Source organism: Octopus sinensis, linkage group LG10, assembly GCF_006345805.1.
Source record: "Octopus sinensis linkage group LG10, ASM634580v1, whole genome shotgun sequence".
NCBI classification, from domain to species: Eukaryota; Metazoa; Mollusca; class Cephalopoda; order Octopoda; family Octopodidae; genus Octopus; species Octopus sinensis.
In genome coordinates this window covers 11,727,188-11,754,788 of record NC_043006.1, presented here as the reverse complement: position 1 = coordinate 11,754,788, position 27,601 = coordinate 11,727,188, and the positions used below count along the sequence as shown (strand labels likewise).

General features: G+C 33.0%; 1 protein-coding gene across 4 annotated transcripts in view; it reads left to right on the top strand.

Moving 5' to 3' along the window:
* The window catches only part of LOC115216506 (potassium voltage-gated channel subfamily H member 7-like), a 263,445-nt gene that overhangs the window by 204,329 nt on the left and 31,515 nt on the right, over positions 1-27,601 (top strand). For all 4 annotated transcript variants that reach the window (XM_036506283.1, XM_029785942.2, XM_036506282.1 and 1 more), the window contains exons 5-7: positions 14,971-15,123; positions 15,516-15,709; positions 27,180-27,291. In XM_036506283.1, the coding sequence (XP_036362176.1) occupies positions 14,971-15,123; positions 15,516-15,709; positions 27,180-27,291 (459 nt within the window). The remainder of the gene's footprint in view (positions 1-14,970; positions 15,124-15,515; positions 15,710-27,179; positions 27,292-27,601) is intronic.

Below are 27,601 nucleotides of genomic sequence, written 5' to 3'. Positions count from 1 at the left end.
TCAATTCTGCAAATTGTATAATGTTTGTATATAACAATAGACAATAAAATTGTTTAGTTGGTTGGTTGATGGCTGGTTGGTTGGATGGTTTCTCCGGTCACGCTTACATTAGATAGAGTGAAAGAGAGAAACCAAACATGAGATACCAAGCTAATATAAGAGGTATGGGATGTGCACACACACTAGGCTTGTCGGCATATAATGAGTAAAGAAACACTATATTCACTGAGAGAAAATAACTCATAGAGGCAGAGGAAAGGGAGTAATTGGTAGAGGACTTATACAAATCTATATATATAAAACTGTAGTTGTGTGAGTGTCTGTCCCCTTCGATTTAGATTCCTAATCCCACATTTTGCGGTGCAGTTTAACAAAATTCGGGTATCTTATAGTCGTGATTCATATCGAGCCCGTCTGGCTATTAGCGCACATCTACGATGAGTCTACGATTTTTTAAATAATTTAACATCATTTTTTATTCCATTTTAATGCATAATTTTTCGTGTGTCGATGGCGGCGGAGTTGGCGTCCATGGTCACACCTGCACCTGTTTGCTTCTCCCCATTCTTCCCCCCCCTCGTGAAGCTGTGGGGAAGGGAGTGTAAGGAAATCAACGTCGTAAAGCGTTGTCAAGGAGACCAGCGTTCTTTTAGAACAACGACTTCATGGCTTGAAAACACCAAAACAGAAACGGCTAAGAAAGCCCGAATTGGCATCTATAAGGGAAGTAACTCTCTAAAAATGCTTATATAGTTATTTCCCTTACAAACCCGAGCAACGCCGGGCGATACTGCTAGTGAGAAATAAAAAATTGTTCTCCGTAGACAGAATTCAACAGTGATTACTATTTTCAAGTTCGAATCTACTAGAATATATTAAGAATAAATATTGCGTCATTGCTTTGTTTTACTCAATTTTACTTTAAGATAATAATTGTTTTTCGCTTGAAAATTATTGTTCATTTCATATTTATATATATAAACGACAAAATGTCTGTGTGTGTGTGTGTGTCCTTTATACAAATCCACAATTTTTCAGTTAGAGGGCTCGCACTTTCTATGGTCATTCAAAACCGTCCGAGCGTGGTTGTGCACATTATTACAGTTCCCCAGTCACCCGGCAAAGCCATTAAAAAATCAATAGAACTGACTTATTTGTGAATTTTCTATCCAAAACCCAATCAAAATGCCCGAAACTTGATACGCCAATTGAATGCCAGCTAGCTGTATGTGATTGGTCAGAGATTTGAACAGTACTCGCGTATATGTGCGCACGCACGCAGCTGTATATGCATGCACTAGCACTATGACCCGGCGTTGCCGGGTCATAGTGCTAGTTTTGTATAAGAATCAAGAATTTTTATGAAAGTTAAATTATGATTCTTATGCGTATACCCATATTTCTCGTATATGACTCATGGTATCAAAGGCATGCTTTCAAAGTTACTTGTCATCAGCCGGAAAACACTTTAGCAGATATATATAATATATAATATCAGACTTTTAAAAATATTCGGATTTTAGATTTATGATCGAAATGCGATGAAACGGTTGGTGAATATAGGGTAAAGTTTCTGATAAATTTACTGTATCATCTCTGAATTATTGATATTGAGAAAAACAAGTATGGAAGCTTTTCATAAAATAAAAGCAGTTTCCGCAATTGTAAGATATATTACATTTTGGTTATAAACAGGTTATTATAGTTCACATATATTTCTAAACTGAAATTAGACTTGTTTTATTTGCTTTTGGCGTCAGATATCTCATCAGCCTCCGTTGCAGCACATCAATTACATTTCTACCACAAGCAATATGGAAATCAGTTGTTATCTCCATATAGATTTGTTATATCAAAATATTGAAATGGTTCAAATAATTGCTTTATACTGTTATTGTATTGGATAAGCATCTAATGCATTATTATTGATCATATGGCAGTTTTTACAACAGTAATTATTGACAATGAACCTGGGTAAAATAAGTGATGATCGAATTGTTTTTATCAGTTTCCTTCTCTGTTCTGATTTAATATTTTTATTCATCTATGTATACATTGATTTTGCAATAATCAACACAACTTTGACGGTCAGGCCAAAGGACAAATAACGAAAAAAAGAAAAAAAACAAACACATTTGGTGTGTAGTGTTTGCATGAAGTCATTACCAATTTTAACTCAGACAACCAATCCTCATTCCTTGTTTAAAGATATTATTGAAAGTGTTTTATTGCATTATTTAGTTGTGTAATTCTGTATATCCGTTCGGATACCGCTGGAACACAGACAATGTTTAAACTAGCTTCACTGGAAATTTCTAAAAATACCTTTTACTTTTTTTGCTTCTTTGCTTTTTTTTTTTTTTTTTGCAAATTTCTATAGACTGTTAATTAATGATGCGAATATAAAGATATATGGCTACCGCATCCACCAGTGGCAAAAGCTCATGAAATGAAATAGGATACAGCACAAAATAACGGGTTATATAACATCAAAGACTTATAGATCGTATTCAACAATTAGATTGAACAATTAATCTCGTTAACACCTGATTCATGTTTAATGAAATTCCATTCGAAAAATAAGTGATCAACGGATGTTAATACTCCATTAGAAAAGTAATAAGAGTCTTAAGTGTAAAATCTCTATTTCAGAGATTTTTACTCTGACGAATTCTAACAAACTTTAAACAGTTTATCGAAAGCTCGTTGTGATTCTTCACATTGTGCCTCTTGATATGAAACGCTATATCATTAACGTCAGAAGAGCTAATTTTCCTGAAGTTTTCAAGAATTCTAGAATTGAAAGTAGTTTGAAAACAAGCGACATGAAAAGTTGGGGTGGTGTTATATATTTTGGTGATGTTAACTGGATTTGTAGGTTATGTTTTACCTTGAGGTCAGATACCAAATTATAAACTATTTTATTTAAATATAATATTTAAACCAATTGTTTGGAAAACAACCATACTCTTTATACTAATAAAACTGAATACTTTTGATAATATCTATATAATAATTACTCCTAAGAATATATAATAAAAAGAAAGGCCGAAGGAATTGAATAATAAGTAAACAGCATTCACTTCACCTAGACTTTTAATATACTTTATTAATAATATATTTATAAAGGCAGTGAGCTGACAGAATGGTTAGTACACCGGACAAAATGCTTAGCGGCGTTTCATTAGTCTTTACGTTCTGATCTGAAATTCCGACTTTGCTTTTCATCCTTCTCGGGGTTGTTGAACCTTTGTATCGATGTAATTGACAAGCTCCCTTCTCCAACAAATGCCAGGCCTTATGCATGTATTAGAAATGTTGTTAACACTATTTATGCAATGTATTAGAAGTATTGATATATTTAAGGTAGCGAGATGGCAGAATTGTTAGCAGGCCGGGCAGAATGTTTAACGGCATTTCGTCCGTCTTTATGTTCTGAGTTCAAATTCCGCCGAAGTGAGTTTACTTTTCATCCTTTCGGGGCCAATAAAATAGTTACCAGTTGAGATCTGGGGTCAAGGCAATCGGCTTACCCGCTCCCCTGAAATTGCTGGCCTTGTACCAAAATTCGTAATCAGTATACTTTAAGACTATTTAAAGCATAGAGAGCGAATTGGTAGAGGTGAGCAGACTGCTTGGCGGTATTTCTAACAACTCTCTGCGCTTTGAGTTCAAATCCTGCCCAGGTCAACTATAATTTTCATTAAAATTGCATATAAAAACTTATCAGTCCATTCGAATCTCGCATGGTCTGCCCGTCAACCTGTTTAACATCACTACCTGGCACCTTGGGTAACGTCAGTGGATCCCACTCATTTGCAAATATTGGGACCTGGTTTGAGGTTAACCTTCTCTTCTCTGATACCCACTAACCTGAGAGATCCTATAATGACTATCTTTCTCCCTAAATAAAATGCTATACTCTCTAATAAATTTGATACTTTAAAGCAGAGTTGTCAATCGTACAGACCAAACGCTTCGTCGGAAAGAAATGAGTGTTTGCTAATTAGTAGACAATTATATACGTCATTAATTGTTTTTAATTCCATGTAAGCACTGATCGAACAGACCAATGAACAAATGTATTCTGACTTTCGCCATCTTGTATTTTACCTGCTATGATAAAGAACACAAAAATTCGTTTGAGATTTTTTACTAAAAAACATATTTATTTTTATCGTTAACAAAATAAACGTCGTTTCTATCAACGAGAAACACCGGGATAATTCGAAGCTTATTGTTGTGTGAGCTACGTATGAATGTTGTTATTGTCGTAAGTTTCTTGATGTTAGCTGGTCATGGTCTGTTGCGGACGCCGCCGTTCATTGTTATTTATGTTATGACAGCTCTCTGGTCTGCTGCTGGTTCACTGCAACTGTATACTGACTGCTGTCTGTCGTCTCTTCCTGCTGCTCAGAAAAAAGCAGCGCCAAAGAGGAAATTGTTATTAGATCCAGCGGCGAGCTGGCAGAGACGTTAGCGCGCCGGGCGAAATGCTCAGCAGTATTTCGTCTGCCGTTGCGTTCTGAGTTCAAATTCCGCCGAGGTCCGCTTTGCCTTTCATCCTTTCGGAGTCGATAAATAAAGTACCAGTTACGCACTGGGATCGATGTGATCGACTTAATCCCTTTGTCTGTCTTTTATTGTCCCCTCTATGTTTAGCCCCTTGTGGGCAATAAAGAAATCTATTAGATCCGGATCCACACTGCGGAATTTGAACTCAGGACCTAAAGACGAAGCATTCTATCCGGCGTGCTAGCGATTCTGCCAGGTCACTGCCTTGTTTTACTTTAATATTAACACAACATAAGGCGGCAAACCAGCAGAATCACTACTGTACCGGAATAAATCCTTAGCCGCATTTCTTCCAAAATTACGTTCAGAGTTCATCCTCGTGGGGTCGATAAAAGAACTACCTGCTGAAAACTGAGTCGATGTAATCATCTTACTTCTTTCCCCGAAATTGTTGGCCTTGTGCCAAAATCTAAAACCAATATTATCACAATACTTCTCGCAAATATTTAAAAGCGTAGACTGCAAAACTATCAATATTGGACTAAGCTTTAAATTTTATTCTCATTAATAACCCAAAGTAAAACTTGGTGTACAGATGTGCAGATGAACAACGACGGTTTAGAATGGAAAATATGATTTTAAGAAAAATAGAGCTATAGCTTATAGCTGAGCTTTGAACTTGCTTCCCCAGGTTTTCGACGACATCAAAAATGAGAGAAAAACTTTATATAGAACATAGTTACGAGTGTGTGTATATGTATATATGTGTCTATTAAGTGTGCGTAATATGTTTGTGCGTGTTATATGTATATATATATATGTGTGTGTGTGTATGTGTAGAGAGAGAGAGGGGGGAGACGGACAGACAGATATGCAAATCAAAAATAAAAACAAAAACAACAAAAGTGAAAAGACGTATACAGTGAATGTATTAGGTTGATATTCAGTTTAAGATGATAAAAAGAGTGGGTTTGGGAAGTTTCGAGCATGGCTCTTCGTCGGAAAGTTCCGGAGAGATGGAAAAGAATATTCCTAGAAAAGCACGTGTATGGTTACATGACTAAGTTGGAGTCTACAAGAAAGACTACAGTTGGACATTTATTATTTGTAAAACTATAATTTTTTCCACGCAACGTAGTTCTTCGGGATTTGCAGGTATTTGGTTATGTAAACTTTTCCAAATCTAGCAGCACGTATAATAACACCGGGTGAAATCTGAAGGGGGATGAGCCTTATACTGTACAGTACTACGTTCTTAAAATGATATAGTATAGCTATATATATATATACTTATAATATAATATAATATAATTTATAATATAACTGCATACATACATACATATATATATATATAATATAATATATATATATATATATATATATACAGTAAAAAGCAATTCAGATTCAAGTGAGTTCTGTTGAATTACATGAATGAGGTACTTAACTTAGATGCACCAGAAACCAATATGGTATTAACCATAAGAAAATGCGGGGTGATTATAAACAAGAGAAAAGCAACAAAAATGGATCAATATTTCGGTACAATTGTTTCGTACGAAGACCACCTTTATTAAGGCTGCAAATATATATAAGGCTGCAAGTAAGGGTCACGTGTATTTGCTGCAATACTTGCAGCCTTAATAATACGAAACAATTGTACCGAAATATTGATCCATTTTTGTTGCTTTTTTCCTGTGTATATATATATATATATATATATAACTAATGTAGGATAACATTTTTTTCAAAAAAACATTTATCCATGGCCAGCATATCAAAAAATACCTTTAAAGGTTAAATTTATAAATAACTTACAAAATAAGGGCAAAAGAAAAATTCTAATGCCAAATATGGCGAAAAAATGACAAAATTGTCAATAACCAATGGCCTAGTGGTTAGGGCAGCGGACTCGCGGTCGCAGGATCGCGGTTTCGATTCTCAGACCGGGCGTTGTGTGTGTTTATTGAGCGAAAACACCTAAAAGCTCTACGAGGCTCCGGCAGGGGTGGTGATCCCTGCTGTACTCTTTCCCACAATGGCGGTGCCCGCAGCATGGCCACAGCTCAAGAGCGAAAACTGGAAAAAAAAAAAAAAAAAAAAACCATTATAATTTATGCGCATAAATTATAATGGTTATTGACAATTTTGTCATTTTTTCGGCATATTTGGCATTAGAATTTTTCTTTTGCCCTTATTTTGTAAGTTATATATGTATACATATATATATATTGCGTATGTCATATTCAAAAATGTAACAAGTTGAGTAGTGAGTACTTACTGAAATTTTATACAATGCTTTTCTCTATCTTTTTAGATCATTCGATTAAATATTATTTACATTCTTTTTTTAAGATTTCGAAATTACAACAATTTAATCGTAGATGAATCGTACTTATAATAAAAAAAATAACCTCAACTCCATTTATATCTGGAGTTCGATGCAGTTATAAATAGGTTAAGAAATTCTCCCGAGTCATTCGGTTTTAATTAACCTTAAAGTTATACATATAAGCATTGTTGAGAAAAATTATATGTAGAATCTTAAATAAGAGGCTGAAGGAAGATTGCCAAAAAATTATAAGTATATATATATATATATATATATATATAGAGAGAGAGAGAGAGAGAGAGAGAGAGAGCCATACAGATATAGATAGATATATGTATATATATATGTATATATATATGTGTGTATATATATATGTGTGTATATATATAATATATAATATATATATATATATATATATATATATATATATTATATATATATATATATATATACGCATATGTATATGTATACCTATATATGTATATAGATGTATATACAAATATACGTCTTCAGTGATATCCCTGCTATCATCGGACGTTTCGGATCTTTCAACGTCATTCACCCTCCTCCAGGTGACCTTATGGACGCCCAACCTTCCGCCTTCTTTTACATGGCTTAGAAATATTGGAGGACGGTTGCAATAAGTGAGTGAGTCTGAGAGGGGGATATGTTGGATAAGATCATTATTAACTGATCCTCCTGTATGATGTCCATAACGATTTAGCTTTATATACATACATACATACATATATATATATATATATATATATATATATTATATATATATATATATATATATATACTTATACATATACGTGTATATATATATATATATATATAATAATCAATATAGGGTGGCAAGGAAAATTTTGTAGAATTTTATTGCCACCAGCGGCCCAGTGGGAGGCAATAAAATTCTACAAAATTTTCCTTGCCACCCTATATTGATTGATTAATTATGAATTTTTTGGTTAATTCCGTAATGGAATCGACGGCTGATATTTATTTGCTGCCGATAAATTTGGCGCGAGTGCGGCGATTTGAAAATTTTAGGTCAGATATTGACTTGGCAAGATTGGGTATGCCTCGTGTAAATATCTGTTCCGACTTGAGCTATTTCTTGCTGAAGAATCCGAGGGCTTATGGAAGATTGGCTTGATTTAATTTAATCATGTTAGTTTACCATTAAACAGCGGATGAAACGGTATACCGTACAAGAAATTACAGGGTAAATGTTTTTAATTTTCTTCCTGTTTACGGAACTAATCTTTATTTGCGGTAGAAGCTTTGGCTGTTATTTCTAGTGGGTGAATGGCCTATTATGGCCGTTCCTTAATTTTATTATTATATATATATATATATATACTTATACATATACGTGTAATATATTATATATATATTATATATATACTTATACATATACGTGTATATATATATATATATATATATTATATATAATATATATATATATATACACGTATGTGTGTGTACATATGCATATAGACGAATTCGGTTTTCTGCATGGTTATATTTTCTTTCCCAAACATTTCTTAAGTGAATATAATTCAATCAATTGCCATAGCACTCAAATCCTTTTAAGAATCTGTAGAATGGACCGAAACGATACCAGTTTCTCTCACACTTGCGCAAGTGATAACATAAATAATCTCAAAATCAATGAAAGCCATGAAATGAAACGTTATCAATGTTTTACAATAATATAATGATAATTCCTCCAGCGGGTTTAGATCTAACTAATATGATAATTAACCTGATTCAAACACAGCGACAAAAGATATGGAAGTGTTGTAGAGAATGATAACTATAAAGCTGATCGTGTACTGTTTATATCGTAGCAAACTGGACAGGAAGGCGGTCGCTCGAAGAATCTGAAATAGCAGTCAAGTCTTTCTCAGATCACAACTAAATGCAACTAAAACCTACGTATGTTTCGATTCTGGGCTTTTAATAATGCATAGTTTCGAGCATTTATTTTACAATAATGCTTCGAACTATGCGTATCTAAGGGGCCAGTATCGAAACATACGCAGGATTTTTGTAGGGTTTTTCTTAGTTTGTTTTTTTCTTTTGGAAAATGCATTTGTATTCATATTTTAACTTCAAACTATGATACTAATAAATTAAATATACATTCTCAACTCTCCATTTTCTAACCTTGATAATAATTCTTATAACAATCCTAAACATATCGTGGAGATTTTTTTCTAATATGAATTAAACCAGTAAAATTTTGTATTGATTAATCTCTAATGAGGAAACGACATCCTTGAGATGACTGTGTATATATATATGTATATATAACAATTATCTGAGAGAGTATTTTTCCTAACTTACAGGGAAAAATTCAATTTAGAAATACTAAATCAAATTTCACAAAATATGATATATATATATATAAATTAGAAAAAAAACACCTTTTACCAATTCAAAATGAACAAGAAAATTACACCATCTAGAAAATTACATATAATAGAAATATGAAAAATAAAATAACAATAATATACCGATGATTAAGTAAATTGCAAAATAATAATAAAAACGTATATATTTGGTATATTATTGTTATTTGTTTTTAATATTTCTATTATATGTAATTTTCTAGATGGTGTAATTTACTTGTTCATTTTGAATTGGTAAAATGTGTTATTTTTTCTAATTATATATATATATATATGGTGTGGTGTGTGTGTGTGTGTGTGTGTGTGGTGTGTGGTGTGCATGTGTGTGTGTGTATGTATAGTTACACACACACACACACACATATATATATATAATATATATATATATATATATATATATAGTACATGAATGCATGTACTATGTGTGTCTTTAGCAATGTGTGATGTGTCTGCATCTACATGTAAGTGTGTCTATATTTGTGCGCCTGTATGTGTATTCACACACACACAGAAGTGTCCAAACATGGGTCAACATTGTTTCGAGGTCCATTAATTGAAGCCGCACTTGTTTGCTTGGATGAAGAGAATGGTCAGACTAGAGAGATAGAAATAGGAAGAGACAAACAAAATGGTCAATGAAAGATACTTTACGGGAAAGAAATGTCATATCTGCAGTAAAAGCATTTTGGCTTAAAACTAAACGTTAACGAAGCATCGAGGAGTAAAAATAGAAACAGCAATCGAATTAGCGGGGAACGTGTTACTAATAAAGAAATGTTTTATATGAAAACTCATACAGTATTACTATGTTACTACGAACGCGTTTTAACTGAAACCCAAAACTTAATGCAGCATTACTGAGTAAGAATATGGACTGGAACTGAATTAAAGCGATTTTGACGTGACAAAGTATATCAGAAGCATTGCCGCGTCAGACGAACATGTTCCGTATCTTAACGTTTTCAGATCGAATCTTGTGTAGGTCACATTTGTCATTTATCTTTTTTTGTCCTGTTTTCATCTTTCTCGTTGTTTACGCATTTAACTTGTTTGTTTACGTATTTATATTAATTGCACCTTTGATGACGACCTGTACCTATATATGTATCTGTACATATACATATTATTTCTTATATATGTATACATATATAAGAAATATATGTATATGTACATACATATATAGGTACAGGTCGTCATCAAAGGTGCAATTAATATAATACGTAAACAAACAAGTTAAATGCGTAAACAACGAGAAAGATGAAAACAGGACAAAAAAAGATAAATGACAAATGTGACCTACACAAGATTCGATCTGAAAACGTTAAGATACGGAACATGTTCGTCTGACGCGGCAATGCTTCTGATATACTTTGTCACGTCAAAATCGCTTTAATTCAGTTCCAGTCCATATTCTTACTCAGTAATGCTGCATTAAGTTTTGGGTTTCAGTTAAAACGCGTTCGTAGTAACATAGTAATACTGTATGAGTTTTCATATAAAACATTTCTTTATTAGTAACACGTTCCCCGCTAATTCTTGCTGTTTATTTTACTCCTCGATGCTTCGTTAACGTTTAGTTTTAAGCCAAAATGCTTTTACTGCAGATATGACATTTCTTTCCGTAAAGTATCTTTCATTGACCATTTTGTTGGTCTCTTCCTATTTCTATCTCTCTAGTCTGACCATTCTCTTCATCCAAGCAAACAAGTGCGGCTTCAATTAATGGACCTCGAAACAATGTTGACCCATGTTTGGACACTTCTGTGTGTGTGTGAATACACATACAGGCGCACAAATATAGACACACTTACATGTAGATGCAGACACATCACACATTGCTAAAGACACACATAGTACATGCATTCATGTGTGTTTTTGTGTGTATGTTTATATCTTATTTCATAAATCATTGTGTGTGTGTGTGTATGTGTGTGTGTGTGTGTGTGTGTGTGTGTGTATTCCTTATAGATTCGATAACTTAGTTGCCGATTTTGACGTATCGGTTATCACAAGATTCAGTAATCGTTCGTCTGCCAAATGAACTTTATTTTCATTTACAGTTGCATTAGAAAAAATTAACATTATAATCTTTCTATAAGTCAATAATCGTAAACGACATTTTATACCACCCCACCACCACCACCATGTCACATTTTCTATATGCGTGTTTGTATTTGTGAATGTGTGCATGTGTGTGTATGCATGAGTGTATTTGTATATTTGTTGCACACGTTAGGCCAGTGACTGAAAAGTATATGTGCGTGAACGTCTGTGTGTGTCTGTCTTAGTATATGTATGTGACAGTATGCCAGAGTGTATGTGTGTGCGAGTGTGTGTGTGTGATAATTTTTATACGTTAGACCTCGGACAATTAAACACACACACACATCTACACATACATATACAAATGTAGTGAGATATGACAGAACTGTTTTATCGCTGTGACATGCTTTAGTTCTGCTTGGGCAGACGCCAGCAAAGTAGGGTTGGCGACGTAGTAATACAAGCAAGAACTTCCACCTTAGAGTGAATTGCACCGATTTTGAAAGAGTTTACATTAGTTGCGGCCTGAACGTTGAACGAACGACAGCGGTCACTTTGGAGTACCACTGTTTGGATTTTCCTTGGCATCATAGAGAGTTACGGTTTAAGCAGCATTAACGATTATCACTGTATGCTGAAATATTATTCTGGTTTTTATAACCAACAAGAACATATAACTGATTTGACAGTTTATTCATTTCGACACCAACAAAAAGTTACACAATGAATATTGTTTACCCTGAGGTGCTTCCGCATTGACAGATTTTCAGTTCGAAATTCTATTATCATTGCAATATGGATATTTTTCAATAAAATATAGACATTTTGTAATATTATGAGAATATATCTTTATATTTAATGTATGCTAATCTGAATAAGAACAACAGTAATCCGGGCAACGCCAGGTCATTCAGCTAGTATATATATATATATATATATATATATATAACAAAGTGGAGTTGTAAGGTACCACACAAGTGGAATTATATATGAAAGAAGGTTTGAAAATGCAATTGTAAAATAATTTTAAAATTGCACTTTCAAACCTTCTTTCATATATATATATGTATACTAGCTGGATGACCTGGCGTTGCTCGGATTACTGTTGTTCTTATTCATATATATATATATATATATATATGAATAATATATATATGTATATATATTATCTATATATAGATAAATATATATATATATATATACATACATATATACACACAGAGATATATATGTGTGTGTATGTATATATATATATATATATATATATATATATATGTATGTATGTATGCATATACATGCATATCGAAGATGACATTCTACTCTGAGTTTCGCTTAAACGAGGCTGTTCACTTGAGCTATTAAATAATGGTTGCTCTATACAAATCATATTTTGATATATTTTAGTTCTCATATAATACTACACACACACATACACACAAACATACGCACACACACACTTACTCATACATATATTTATTGTGTGTGTGTGAAATATCCGTTTTTCCGACAGCTTGTTACAATAACTGCGCCGTAATGTGACAGCAAAAAATACAATTAGGTAATTATGATTATACATAATTATAATCATCGTCCACGTAAGAAACACCTCATCAGTGGTGTTATGAATTTGAATATATCCACATTGATGACATCCCTTTCCATATTATTCAGATTTATAGTAATTATCACTGTGAGTCATACAGGCTTTATAAATAAAATTACAAATAATTGTAATTCCTTAATTGTATTTGTTCCTGCGGAAGAATAATTAACATTGAAACAGCTGTAGAAGAAATGAGTATTTGAAATATCACTGCTTGATTTTTATTTTCATTCTGTTCATCCGGTATAGCCTATCCCACAGGTTACGCAACATTATACGTGGGTATGCATTAAGCATGTGAATTTTTGCAGGTGAACTAGATGTTTTATATTTAACTCTAATATCCAGCTAGCAGGCCATGCCAATCCAGACTGATGACGAGCAAGACTCAGAAACTAGTCTCTGGATGCAGGCTTAGCTGGGTGGGGTGCTTGTCTCTCCCTTGTAAACACAAGAACACAGAAATGTGTCAAGGCCGACAGGAAGCATTGATGCTTCCTAGGGCTAAATTGCAGCGGTGTGATTCCCTTCATGGGACTGTCACATTAAGTTGACAGTATACAACTACTATATATATATATATTATATGTATTTACTTATTTATTTAAATATATATATGTATATATTTATTATATATTAAGTATATATAATATATATATATATATAATATATATACATATATATATATATTAAATAAATAAATAAATGCATTCATATATATATATATATATATATACATATATGTGTGTGTATTTATATATTTATTTAATATATATATGTGTATATTTATATATATATATATATATATATATAATATATATACTATATATAATATATATATATATATATAGCGTGCGTACCAATTCATATTTATCAAACGGCGGTGCATCAGCATGGCCGTAGTTCTGAGCTGAAGTTAGAGAGAAAAAATATAACTACGCATTTCGAATTGCATACGCCTTACATCATACAGCTATTTATGTGTGTGAGTGTTCGTGAGAATGTTTTGTGCTTGCATTTGTATGAGTTTCATTGGATATTTTATATTGTAATAAATAATGTACTAAATACTATTTAGAACTTAATAATTACTGTGAATGCTACATCATCATCATTATCATTATCAGTATTGTTGGTGATGTTGCTGTTGCTAATATTACTGAAGGTGGCGCTTGACAGAATCGTTAGCAGGCCGGGCGGTACGCTTAGCGGCATTTCATCCGTCTTAAATTTCCGAGTTCAAATTCCTCCGTGGTCGACTTTGCCTTTCATCCTTTCGGGATCGATAGAATAAGTACCAAATGAACACTGGTGTCGATGTAATCGACTTACTCTTCCCCCGAAATTGCTGGCCTTGTACCAAAATCTGAAATCATTATTATCATCATCATCATCATCATCATCATCATCATCATCATCTTCATTGTCATCATCATCATCACCATTATCATTATATTATTATTGTTATTATCATTATTATTATCATTATTATTATTATTATATTATTGTCATTATTGTTATTATTATTATTATTATTAACATTATCATTATTATTATTATTATTGTTCTTGTTGTTGTTGTTGTTGTTATTATTATTATTATTGTTGTTATTTTTATTATTATTATTACTATTGTTGTTATATTATTATTATTATTATTATTATTATTGAGTGAGAGAGCAGTTCATGCCATCAAAGTGACACTGGGGTAAAATATACGAAGCCCAATATACCCATCATGACTACCCGTCTGATAAGGGTACACCAGACACATGCATCACAACCATGTGTGCGCGACATGGTGATCTCATATCAAGATAAACAGCACATGACCTTGCAGTTGGGGCCCAGTTAGAATTTTCTTCAGGTTGAGTTGCCCATCCCGCTCAAAAGGTCCCATTATGATTATTATTATTAACATTATTATTATTATTATCATTATTATTATTATTATTATTATTATTATTATTATTATTATTATTATTAGTATCATTATTATTATTATTATCATTATTATTATTATTATTATTATTATTATTATTATCATTGTTATTATTGCAGGTTGCCTACGTGTTTTATCTATGAAATTCAGATCGACGCATGCCCCTCCGGGGGACACATTAATACACCCAGGTGATATACTACACTCCATATATTTTATTGCGTCGGGCTCTATAGAAATATCTAAAGATGATATAGTCATGGCAATTTTAGGTACGTATGAACTTCCTCCGGTAAATATACATTGATTTTTACGTTGTGTACCTTTCGTTGTGTATTATTATAATACAGAAATGCGGTGAGCTGGCAGAAACGTTAGCGCGCCGGGCGAAATGCTTGGTAGTATTTCGTCTGTCGTTACGTTCTGAGTTCAAATTCCGCCGAGGTCGACTTTGCCTTTCATCCTTTCGGGGTCGATAAATTAAGTACCAGTTTCGCACTGGGGTCGATGCAATCGACTTGATCCCTAAATAAATACAATTTTTAACAATGGCTGTTGATTTTTAAATTAGATGTTTCACACTTATATTTTTCGAAAAAGTTTCCTCATAACATTACAATACAAGATGGCTGATATTTTATGAATCTCTTCATTAATATTCCAGGTAAACACGATATTTTTGGTGGCGACATTAGAGATAAAGGACCAGAAGGAAAAGCTTTATATACAGTTCGTCCGCTTTCTTATTGTGATATCAATAAAATCGATATTGCAGAACTTAAAGAAATCCTTAGAACTTATCCAGAATTTGCAGGAGATTTCTTATTAAAATTTCAGTTAACTTTTGATTTAGAGAAGGTAAGTATTCAACTACAATTCCTGGTATTCTCTTGTCTCTTGTACCGTTTATTAATTAGATACATAGAAGGAGTGGGTGGGTGCTAAGTAGCTTGCTTACCAACCACATGGTTCCGGGTTCAGTCCCACTGCATGGCACTTTGGGCAAGTGTCTTCTACTATAGCCTCGGGTCGACCAAAGCCTTGTGAGTGGATTTGGTAGACGGAAACTGAAAAAAGCCTTCCGTATATATATATATATATATATATAATATATATATATATATATATCCATGTATGTATATCCATGTATGTATATGTTTGTGTGTCCATGTTTGTCTCTCCACCCATCATCGCTTACGTACCCGTAACCTAGTTGATCGGCAAAAGAAAACGATAGAATAAGTACTAGGGTAACAAAAGAATAAGTCGTGGTGTCGATTTGTTTGACTAACGGCGGTGCTACAGCATGGGCGCAGTCAAATGACTGAAACGAAATAAATGAAAAATAAAAGAACAACAGAAGATAATATTCGATAAAATAGTACATGTTGGAGTGGCTGTGTGGTAAGTAGCTTGCAGGAGTGGCTGTGTGGTAAGTAGCTTGCTAATCAACCACATGGTTCCGGGTTCAGACACACTGCGTGGCATCTTGGGCAAGTGTCTTCTGCTATAGCCCCGGGCCGACCAATGCCTTGAGAGTGGATTTGGTAGACGGAAACTGAAAGAAGCCTGTCGTATATATATATATATATATATATATATATGTGTGTGTGTGTGTGTTTGTGTGTCTATGTTTGTCCCCCTAGCATTGCTTGACAACCGATGCTGGTGTGTTTACGTCCCCGTTACTTAGCGGTTCGGCAAAAGAGACCGATAGAATAAGTACTGGGCTTACAAAGAATAAGTCCCGCGGTCGATTTGCTCGACTAAAGGCGATGCTCCAGCATGGCCGCACTCAAATGACTGAAACAAGTAAAAGAGTAAAAGAGTAAAAGAGGATTATTATTTTATCCTATTCAACACACTTTATAAACTAATTTTTAACTGATAACAACTTTATTTTTTATTAAGTCATTTAAATGTGTGGCGATTTACCCACTCCAAATAACTCCTCATAATGTGTTTTGTTTTGTTTTTTTTCTTTTTTGGAATTATCAGAAAATATTTACAAATCTACACACTGGAATTCACACGATTACGTAAAAAACATTTGTTTGTGCTTGTATGATTTAAGAGCGATTTGGCTATTATTTTTAGTACATCTCAAGATCACCTGAGACCTTCCTCGCTTGGTATGTATTGATGTGTTTCAATAATTTTCACATTAAAAACACATATATGGAATGACAATGTACCCAAAAGCGACCCATTGCTGGGATTTAAGCAAAGAATTCGGCCTGTCCGTATTTTTAACTAAACTCTGATTTTTTTAAATATCGTAAAAGAGTGGAACTTTACCGATTTATGGGTAGCGAATAGGAGTTAAATATTTTGTTTTTAATTTTTTTCCAAATCGATTAAATTCCCATGTGTAGGACACAAATTCACTAAAATTTACTGAAAATCCCAAAAAAAAAAACAAAAAAAATTCTATGCGGGATTATAATGGGGTGCTTAAACCGGAATTCCACCAAATGTGATTCTTTACCCAATAACCGATTATGTTATTAATAAATTTGAAAGTTTAATGCGTATTGGAAACATTTTTCTGCATATTTCTGTGTATTTCTCTTGCTTTGGTTGTAACTTATGCAGAGGAAGTTTTAGCAAGCTCCAATGTGCGTTATTTAATGCATACTGAAATCCAACCATATAATGTATAACATTTTGTTTCGTTTATTCATAAAATCATTTTTATGAAATATTTTGTTTTATTTAGACATTCATTGGTGTTAATTGCACAATTTCCTGAAATTTAATATCACCACTAAGATATAATGTTTTAGCAACTTCCAAATGTGATTGAAATAAACATTACACACAGCTATCTGTTGATGAAATAAAATTAAAGATAATTGACTATGTAGTATATTAACTGAATTAAGCTATGTCACGAGAGGAGATGGAAGGGGGGGAGCCGGAACATCGTAAACTTACAGATGTTTATGTCTGTTCTGACATTATTTATACGATTATGACAACGACGACGATGATGTCAGTATAAGAGCAAAAATGATTTGGAGAAAGATGTGTCGTTGTGCATCATTTATTAGTGGGTTTGTAGCAAACCTAAAAACAGTAAAACTAAGATTGGAACGTGTTTATAACGTTATAGTCGGTAAATTTCATGGCCTAACTGGATAATGTACGCATGAGAGACTGAAGTAAATATATATATATATATATATATATATATATATATATATATAGTATGCATATTTTATTTTGTTTTTTCTTGGCTCATCATTTTATTTAATAAATTTTAATGTGAGTTTTGGAAATCCTTGGGTTCTTAATAATTTACTGACAAGTTTCTCTATCTTCGGATGCATTGGTCCTTAATAAAATTTCTATTTTGTTATTTAGATTTTGCTCTTTTCACAAAATACTATTTTCCTGATATATAAATATGTATATATATCAACGTTCAATGAGAAACGTATATCAAACAAAAATTTCTCTATATTTTAGAGTTAGATATGAAATGGGGAATTAAATCTGTAATTTGGAAATAACAATTTTTTTTTTATCTTTCTATATCTCTTCTTTAGAAGCAATTTAATCGTCACCTTAAAATTGACTTAGAATGACCCTGTTTTAAATAGATCGGTGAATAAATAGGTTAAGTTTCATTGAACGCATAAAGAAATTGTTTGATACCATATTTAGTGTATATAGGCATTCATAACATAGCATATACGATGTTCTCAATCACTTCACTCGTTCTAACATAGTCTAATGTGACTTAGTAATGCATCACCTTTAGAAAAAACTGCAAGATGTTTTCAAGGATATATTGAAAATTCTAGGAGTGTAATATGCGTACAGACATTTAAAAACATACTCACACACACACGCTCACATGCACACACACTCACACACACACATAGATAATACTCATATATATATATATATATGTGTGTGTGTGTGTGTGTGTGTGTGTGTGTGTGTGTGTGTGTGGTGTGTGTGTGTGTGTGTGTGTGTAAATGTAAAAAAATACAAACTGGGACAAGAACGTGAAACATTTAGAAGACGATACAAAAACACGGACGGGACATTCGTAGCCTTCAATCTTCAGTCAAGAACCGGATCATCTTCGCAATTTCGGCTGATTAATCTTGAAGATTGAAGGCTTCGAATGTCCCGTCCGTGTTTTTTGTATCGTCTTCTAAAGTTTCACGTTCTTGTCCTAGTTTGTATTTTTTTTACATTTACATATATATTAAGCGACGACGTACCCCTTTTGGTCCTATACGTAAGTATATTATATATATATATATATATATATAATATATATATATATGGATTTGTAGAACATTAGGGAGTCGAGGGAAAATGTCTTGAGGCTTCTTGTTACAATCTGAGAGCTAAATAGCAAAGCAAACTTGTTAGATTAACATTTTTGAAAGAAGATTATTATAAATACAAGTAGCCAAACGAATCAGAATTAGTTTATGAAATGGATATACAAGAGAAGTGATTGGACAAGCATAAAACTGAGCTTTGACTCAAATTGGTCATTTGTTGTTAATATTCTTATATATTATAGGTACACATCTATAAATCAAGGTTTCCTATCTCGGTAAGCAGTTTAAAAGTAAGCGACACCGAAAATCAATAGACACATAACATTCTTAGATTGACATCTAAATATAGGCTGTACACAACTAGAAACTGCTAAAATGTCGTATGATCAAATAAGAGCAAAGTTATTTGCCAAAGATAAAAAGAGAAAATTAGAAGGTCAATAAAGAATCATATAAGGATATTTACAAATTTTATGATTACATCTCAACATTTGATGATTTGCCTATGAAATCATATGAGAGATTATAGATTTGTAGGGAAAAGATGATTTCGATCAATTATGTTTCACGGCATACATCAAAGAAAATAAAGAGTTACTTTAAAGAAAACAAAAGTAAGTTAATAATATAGCTTCAAATTCACCAGACCTGAACCTCATTGAGAAACTATGGTATACAATCAAATGACTATTTAATATACGGAAACTACTATATAATCATCATCTGGCTGATGGTTTCTCTAAAATATGGAATGATCAAATCGGCAATCAGACATCATTTTTCAGAGTTGAGTCGAATTAACAGTCAATAGACTGAAGTTGATTGAACATAAAAATATGTGATTAATTATTGATTGATTTGTGAATAAATCTAATCTTTTCTTGTAGTATTTTTTTTCCTAATGCGACATCACTAATTCACACGTGTGCTCTTGAAGAGCAAATATTAATATAATTGTAAATTAAAGCATCGTTTGTGCAAATAATATTCTTGCAACTCAGCAATTTTTTTTTATATATTCATCAACTAAATTACTATTTAACAATGCTTTTAATAGATTTCTTCAGTAATTCACATTATTTTTTTGCATATATTCAATATATTTAACTTATACACTTCCAATTATGTTTTTGTATGCAACGATATAACACCAAAGAAGAATTTGCTTCTAATTGCTTCATACATACATACATACATACATACATACATACATACATTCATTCATGTACATATATGAATATATATATAAATATATATATATATATATATATATATATATATATATATAGTATATATATATATATATATATATATATATATATATTGGGTTGTCCGGAAAGTTCGTGCCGATTGTTAAAGGAAAGAAAAAGGTCAATAAATATTTGCCATTACATTTTTAATCAACCAAATATGAACCATTTTGTTGCACGATGCGTCGCCATCTTTCCTTTAACTTGAAAATACCCTCCTCCTAGAATTAAGGTGGTTTCACAGCAAAGAATACATCAAGGTATCTTTTTACGTCATCCAAGGAATTGAAATGTTTACCATTAAGACTATTCTGCAGAGACCTGAATAAGTGGAAGTCTGAAGGAGCAATATCTGTTGAGTATAGAGGGTGGGGTAACACATCCCAGCCGAGCTGCACCAATTTTTGTCTGGTTCCCAAAGCATCAATTGCCGAAAATGAACTCTCTTATCTTCCATTTTAAAGGGTTACAGAATTAACACAGGTTATAGGAACATAAACTTTCATCCACTAAAAGATAGCTTAAACTGTGCTCTAAATGGAGGTGTAGTGAAATCCTATATTATGGACTCAACCATATTCTAAAATAAGTCGAAAGTAAGTCGAAAGGTAAGCTACTATAAATCGGCATGAACTTTCCGGACAACCCAATATATGGACCGCTCGCCTGTGATATATATAATCTTAAGTTGTTATGTAATACTTACATATTAAAAGGGAAGCAAGTTAACAATCTGCTTCCATCAGAAAAAAACGGGGAACATAAACCGCACGTGGTTTCATACTTATTCAAATTACACACACAATTACACCCTTACTATAAATACTATAATATACTATATATATATAATAAATATATATATATAGATATATTATATATATATTATATAAATTAGAGATAAACCACTATTAGGCAAATCAAACAATGAAAAACTTAAGCCAATACATAAAATTAATTAATTTATATTATTTATTATTATATTATTAAAATGATATATAAAATAAATAAATAATAAAAAAAATAATATATAATATAAATTAATTAATTTTATGTATTGGCTTAAGTTTTTCATTGTTTGATTTGCCTAATAGTGGTTTTATCTCTAAGTTAATATAATATAAATATTTTACTATAAAATTGGATTCAATCCTAAATCTGATTTTTCCCTGTAAGTTTGGATTTATTCCCTAGTATTTTATTATATATATATATATATATATATATATATATATATATATACTACTAGCAGTGTCGCCCGGCGTTGCTCAGGTTTTGTAATGGAAATAACTATAAAGCATTTTTAGAGAGTTATAGCCAAAAATAGCAAAAAATGGAAAAAATTATGGTAAATTTTTTTTTTAGTTAAAAAAGGTGGAGTTGCGTCCCCTGTGGTTTGGGTTTCTGATTCTCGACCCCATGTCGAATTTATCGATTTTTTTCAGAACTGGGGGAACTTTTCAAAATTTTCGCTGCGTTAGTTTTGAATTATGACATTGGCTATGTGTGTGTCAAGTTTCATCAGAATCGGTTTGAAAAGCCGTGGTCAGAGTGAGGGTTCGAGAAAACAGACACACAGAAACACGCACAGACAAACTGCCGTTTATATAGAGATATATATATATATATATATATATATACTATGTATATATATTTATTTGTTTATTACTAGTTGTGTATAGTATTCATGTATGCTTGGTGCATAGTTTAATTATATGCATGTGCATTTATATGTATGTATGTGTGTACATATATATTTATATGGTGCTAGGTAATTTGACTCCGGGTAATTCGGCTGCCAGTCAATTTCAATCCTAGTAATTTCGCTCTTAATATTAGAAAAAAAATAAGTACATGAAACATTGAAATTTGTTGTTGTTGTTGTTGTTGTTGTTGATTTACATGGTACTCTTTTACTCTTTTACTTGTTTCAGTCATTTGACTGCGGCCATGCTGGAGCACCGCCTTTAGTCGAGCAAATCGACCCCGGGACTTATTCTTTTGTAAGCCCAGTACATATTCTATCGGTCTCTTAGGCCGAACCGCTAAGTAACGGGGACGTAAACACAACAGCATCAGTTGTCAAGCAATGCTAGGGGGGACAAACACAGACACACAAACACACAAACACATATATATACATATATACAAATATACGACAGGTTTCTTTCTGTTTCCGTCTACCAAATCCACTCACAAGGTATTCCTTGGCCCGGGGCTATAGCAGAAGACACTTGCCCAAGATGCCACGCAGTGGGACTGAACCCGGAACCATGTGGTTGGTTAGCAAGCTAGGAAAGTATCCTTTCAGTCATCGGGTGTTTTATTTAAAAAGTTTACATGTTCACCTGTGGTCCATCCCTGCCTCATTCCTTACTGTTGTTGAAGGAGATAGTCAATGAGATAGTGGCGAACTTTTCTTGCAGTTTGATAGTAGTGAAACTGATGTAGACAGATTACTTGAGTTTGCAACAGATAAACTTAGTAATTCACTGATGACTTAGTGAATGTAAAGTGGAGGCGCAATGGCCCAGTGGTTAGGGCAGCGGACTCGCGGTCATAGGATCGCGGTTTCGATTCCAAGACCGGGCGTTGTGAGTGTTTATTGAGCGAAAACACCTAAAGCTCTACGAGGCTCCGGCAGGGGATGGTGGTGATCCCTGCTGTACTCTTTTACCACAACTTTCTCTCACTCTTACTTCCTGTTTCTGTTGTACCTGTACTTCAAAGGGCCGGCCTTGTCACTCCCTGTGTCACGCTGAATCTCCCCGAGAACTACGTTAAGGGTACACGTGTCTGTGGAGTGCTCAGCCACTTACACGTTAATTTCACGAGCAGGATGTTCCGTTGATTCGGATCAACCGGAACCCTCGTCGTCGTAACCGACGGATAGCTTCCACCAGTGAATGTAAAACACTGGGCAGGTGATGGGACATTTAAGTGCTTCCCAACTGTATTTTATCAGTTGTACAAGCTTCATATTCAAGTGGGTTCATTGTCTGTTCGGAAATTGTTTGCATTACTTTCAAACAAAAATCAAGAAACTTACACCTGCCTTATTAATAAGCTAAATGAATTACGCCAAGGACTGAGCCCTGAAACATTATTAAGGATTTTGAAATAGTTCACATTAATAGCATTTTATCAGTGTTTCGCACTGCTTCCATCTCGTTGTTGTCTTTTTCATCTATTTCAAAATGTGTACAGAAAAGTATGCGAATTTGGTTTTAAGGAAATATACCATCATGATAATGAGTTTAGCATTAAATCAAATGTTTTTTAACGCTGGTTTTTCTTTCTCCCGATGATGTGATTAACAGAATCGAAGATCTTGTAGGTGACGACGATCTTCCGCAAGAACTGGTGTCCTACTTTGAATTATCGTATAGAGGATGCGCGCGAGGTAGAGGAATTAGACAACGAATACCTTCTTTATTTCCCATTGATAGTTGGAATGTCCGCTTTAGAACAGAATCGAATGTGCCTCGCACTAAAAACCATTTGGAGGAATATCACAACGCACACACATCCGAATATATGGAAATTAATTACTGCACTGAAAAGGGAAGAACACTTTGCATAACTGAAAAAGGTTGAATTTAATCGAGGTGAGATCTGCGAGACCAAATGAAAGCATAAAGATATAAGCAAACGGCTTCAGATATTTATTGAGCGATGAAGACCCGAAAATAAGATGGATTTTTTACGAGAAATAGCTCGTAACCTTAATCATTTTTGAAGCTTTTAGTAATGCTTTTACATTTTACTGTATTTTATCTTCATTCAACGTTTTATCGTTTTCTAATATCGGGAATGAAATTACCAGGAATGAAATTGAATGGCAGTCAAATTACCGGGGGTTCAAATTACCGTAGTCAAAACAGCGGATTTTGAATTACCAAGAGTCACATTACAGGTCACCATATACATACATATACATATATATATATATATGTATATATGCACATATACATATTCATATATATATATATATATATATATATATATATATATATATATATATATACATATCAATAATTAAGGGTAAAATCAATTAGTTATTAATTAATTTCACCAAGTAGTGTTCAGTATGTAAAAGGACCATTCAAGGCTTATTCAAAATATTACTTTATATAATTAAGGGCTCAGTAAAATAATTTACTTTGCCACATATTTTTAGAAATAGCAGCCAAAAAATTTCTTTAGCCATTTCTACTACTTTAAGAAGAATCTCCCTGAAAGTGCTTACTCAAAAATAATATATATATATATATATACATATATGTGTGTGTATGCATACATGCACGTATATATATACATATATACATACGCATATATACATGCATGTGTGACTATGTATGTGTGTCCTGTACGCTGTGTGCACTAGAATATTAAAAAAATAACTATGTAAACTATATTTATTGGTGTGTATACCTAAGCACATAACTCTAAAGTAAACTTAATTTTGAAAAGACATCTAAATTGAATTACACTGTACATCTTATGTAAACTGATCAAGCGTGGATGTGCTTCGTTGCATTTCTATTGAGGAACACAGCATAATTTCTAACATTCTAATACCGGTTTCTAGTAATTTGCATCGATATTTACATATATATTGACAGACGGAGACACACACATGCATATATATACGGATATACGTCTTTGTGTATATATTATATATATATATATTATATATATATATATATATATATTATATATATATATATATATATATATATGCATATATATATATATGCATATAGATATATATATTATGCATATATAGATACATGCATATATATGCCTATATAGATACATGCGTTATATATATGCATGTACAGATATATGTATATATATATATATATATATATATATATATATATATCTTTATACATATATACATATTTATATATATATATCAGGTAGTGCTATTAAGTTAGACATGGCCTGGACCAATCTTTGGTCGAAACATATCTAAGTTTATATATATATATATATATATACATTGATGTTATATATATATATATATATTAATATATGTATATACATGTGTTTATGTAAATATACATATACATATATGTATATATGCATATATATATGTATAAATATACATATATATATGTATACATGTATATATATACATATATATGTGTGTATACGTATATATGTATATATATATATAGAATATATATATATTGTGTAAATATGTATATGAGTATGTGTGTGTTTGTATGTATTTATGTGTGTGTGCGTGCGTGTTGTTTGACATCGAATGAATGGAAACTACTGAATATATGTTGTAAGCTATATGTTTTATCTGAATCGTATTCTTTTATTTCGATGCTATGACCGGTTCTTCTGAATCAGAACAGTATGATTGTTTGAGTAAGTTTTAATTTCCAAAACTCATGAGTTCAATTTTTTCTTCATTTAGCACAACGTTTTTGTCCTCCTTATGACTACAGCTTTTGGACCAAATTAATGTTTTCTTCAGTTTTCTTTTTCCTTGATATCTGAGTCTTGAAATCATTTGCAAATATTTATATTTTACTGAGCTCTCTTGACGTTCGAGATTTCATTTATAAATATTATAAATATAAGCAGGCGCAATCACAATTCCTTGGGCAACATTACCAGCGACTTTAACGGGATTGACAGGATTCTATTGGTCTATATCATATACGAGAAAAACGCCCCTCCCCTGTCCAACGGACGGTGCTAGGTTGTCAGACATTTAAACCAAATTTTCTCAAAACAACTTGTCCGGCCGTCCCATAGGCCTCCCCTTTGAGAAACACTGATTTAACCTAAATTTGAGACACCAGCAAAAGTAGAAATAAAGATAGACTTTTTTCTATTCCAACGAAAAATGAGTTTATTCCCACAAATATGCATCAGAAGAGTTTAAAGTACTAGTAAGTACATCGCAACAGCTGATGTACTTGCGCGTAAAAATGCACGTTCTCACGGTTTTATCGATCACATTCTCACCTGGAATTGCTTTCTGCTTCAAGACTTATACACGCCCTGATACCGTCGGTATCAACATATCAAATTTGAGCGCAATCGGATGGAGGATGCTCGAGATCCTAGAAGACACACACACACACAGACAGAACGGATTTAATATAATAGATTATGCAAGTCGCAGCTCGTGTACCGAGGCACGTGCTCTTGGTTTCATGATAAAGGCGATGTCTGGTAACATCCATCAGTCGCGGTAGCCAGCTGAATGTTCGAATCAAATGGCTGACAGAAACACACACTTTTATATACAAGTGTGTACGTGTGATTGTGCATATATACATGTATGTGCGTATGTGGAGGCGCAATGGCCCAGTGGTTAGGGCAGCGGACTCGCGGTCGTAGGATCGCGGTTTCGATTCCCAGACCGGGCGTTGTGAGTGTTTATTGAGCGAAAACACCTAAAGCTCCACGAGGCTCCAGCAGGGGATGGTGGTGATCCCTGCTGTACTCTTTCACCACAACTTTCTCTCACTCTTACTTCCTGTTTCTGTTGTACCTGTATTTCAAAGGGCCGGCCTTGTCACGCTGAATATCCCCGAGAACTACGTTAAGGGTACACGTGTCTGTGGAGTGCTCAGCCACTTACACGTTAATTTCACGAGCAGGCTGTTCCGTTGATCGGATCAACCGGAAGCCTCATCGTCGTAACCGACGGAGTGCTTTCCTTATGTGCGTATGTTTGTTTGTATGTATCTGTGTATGCACTTACTTCCTATTCACATATATATTTTTCTTTGTCTGCAGGGAACTTTGGCGCAAATTAAAACGAAAGGAAAAGTCGAAGATGAAACGTTACGCTTCATAAGACAAAAGCGACCTCGACTACAATGTAAACGTAGAAATGAAATTAACGATGGTATGTAGGATTTGATTCACAAACAACTACTCTTGCATAATATTCTCAAGCCTTTTCAGAAATTTTTCTTTTACAATACGTAATATAACAGGTAATTGGAAGACATGTATTTCCATGCAATCACATTAACAGGTTAATGCTAATTAAATTCTTCGAGACAAGTGTATAAAAGATATGAATGGGACGTTAAAACACATAGGATGCCTTATTCATTCTTTTATACATAAGCCTTATTATTTCTATATATAAATACACACATACAAACGTACACTCACACACAGACACAGAAAAGGACACACATACATACACA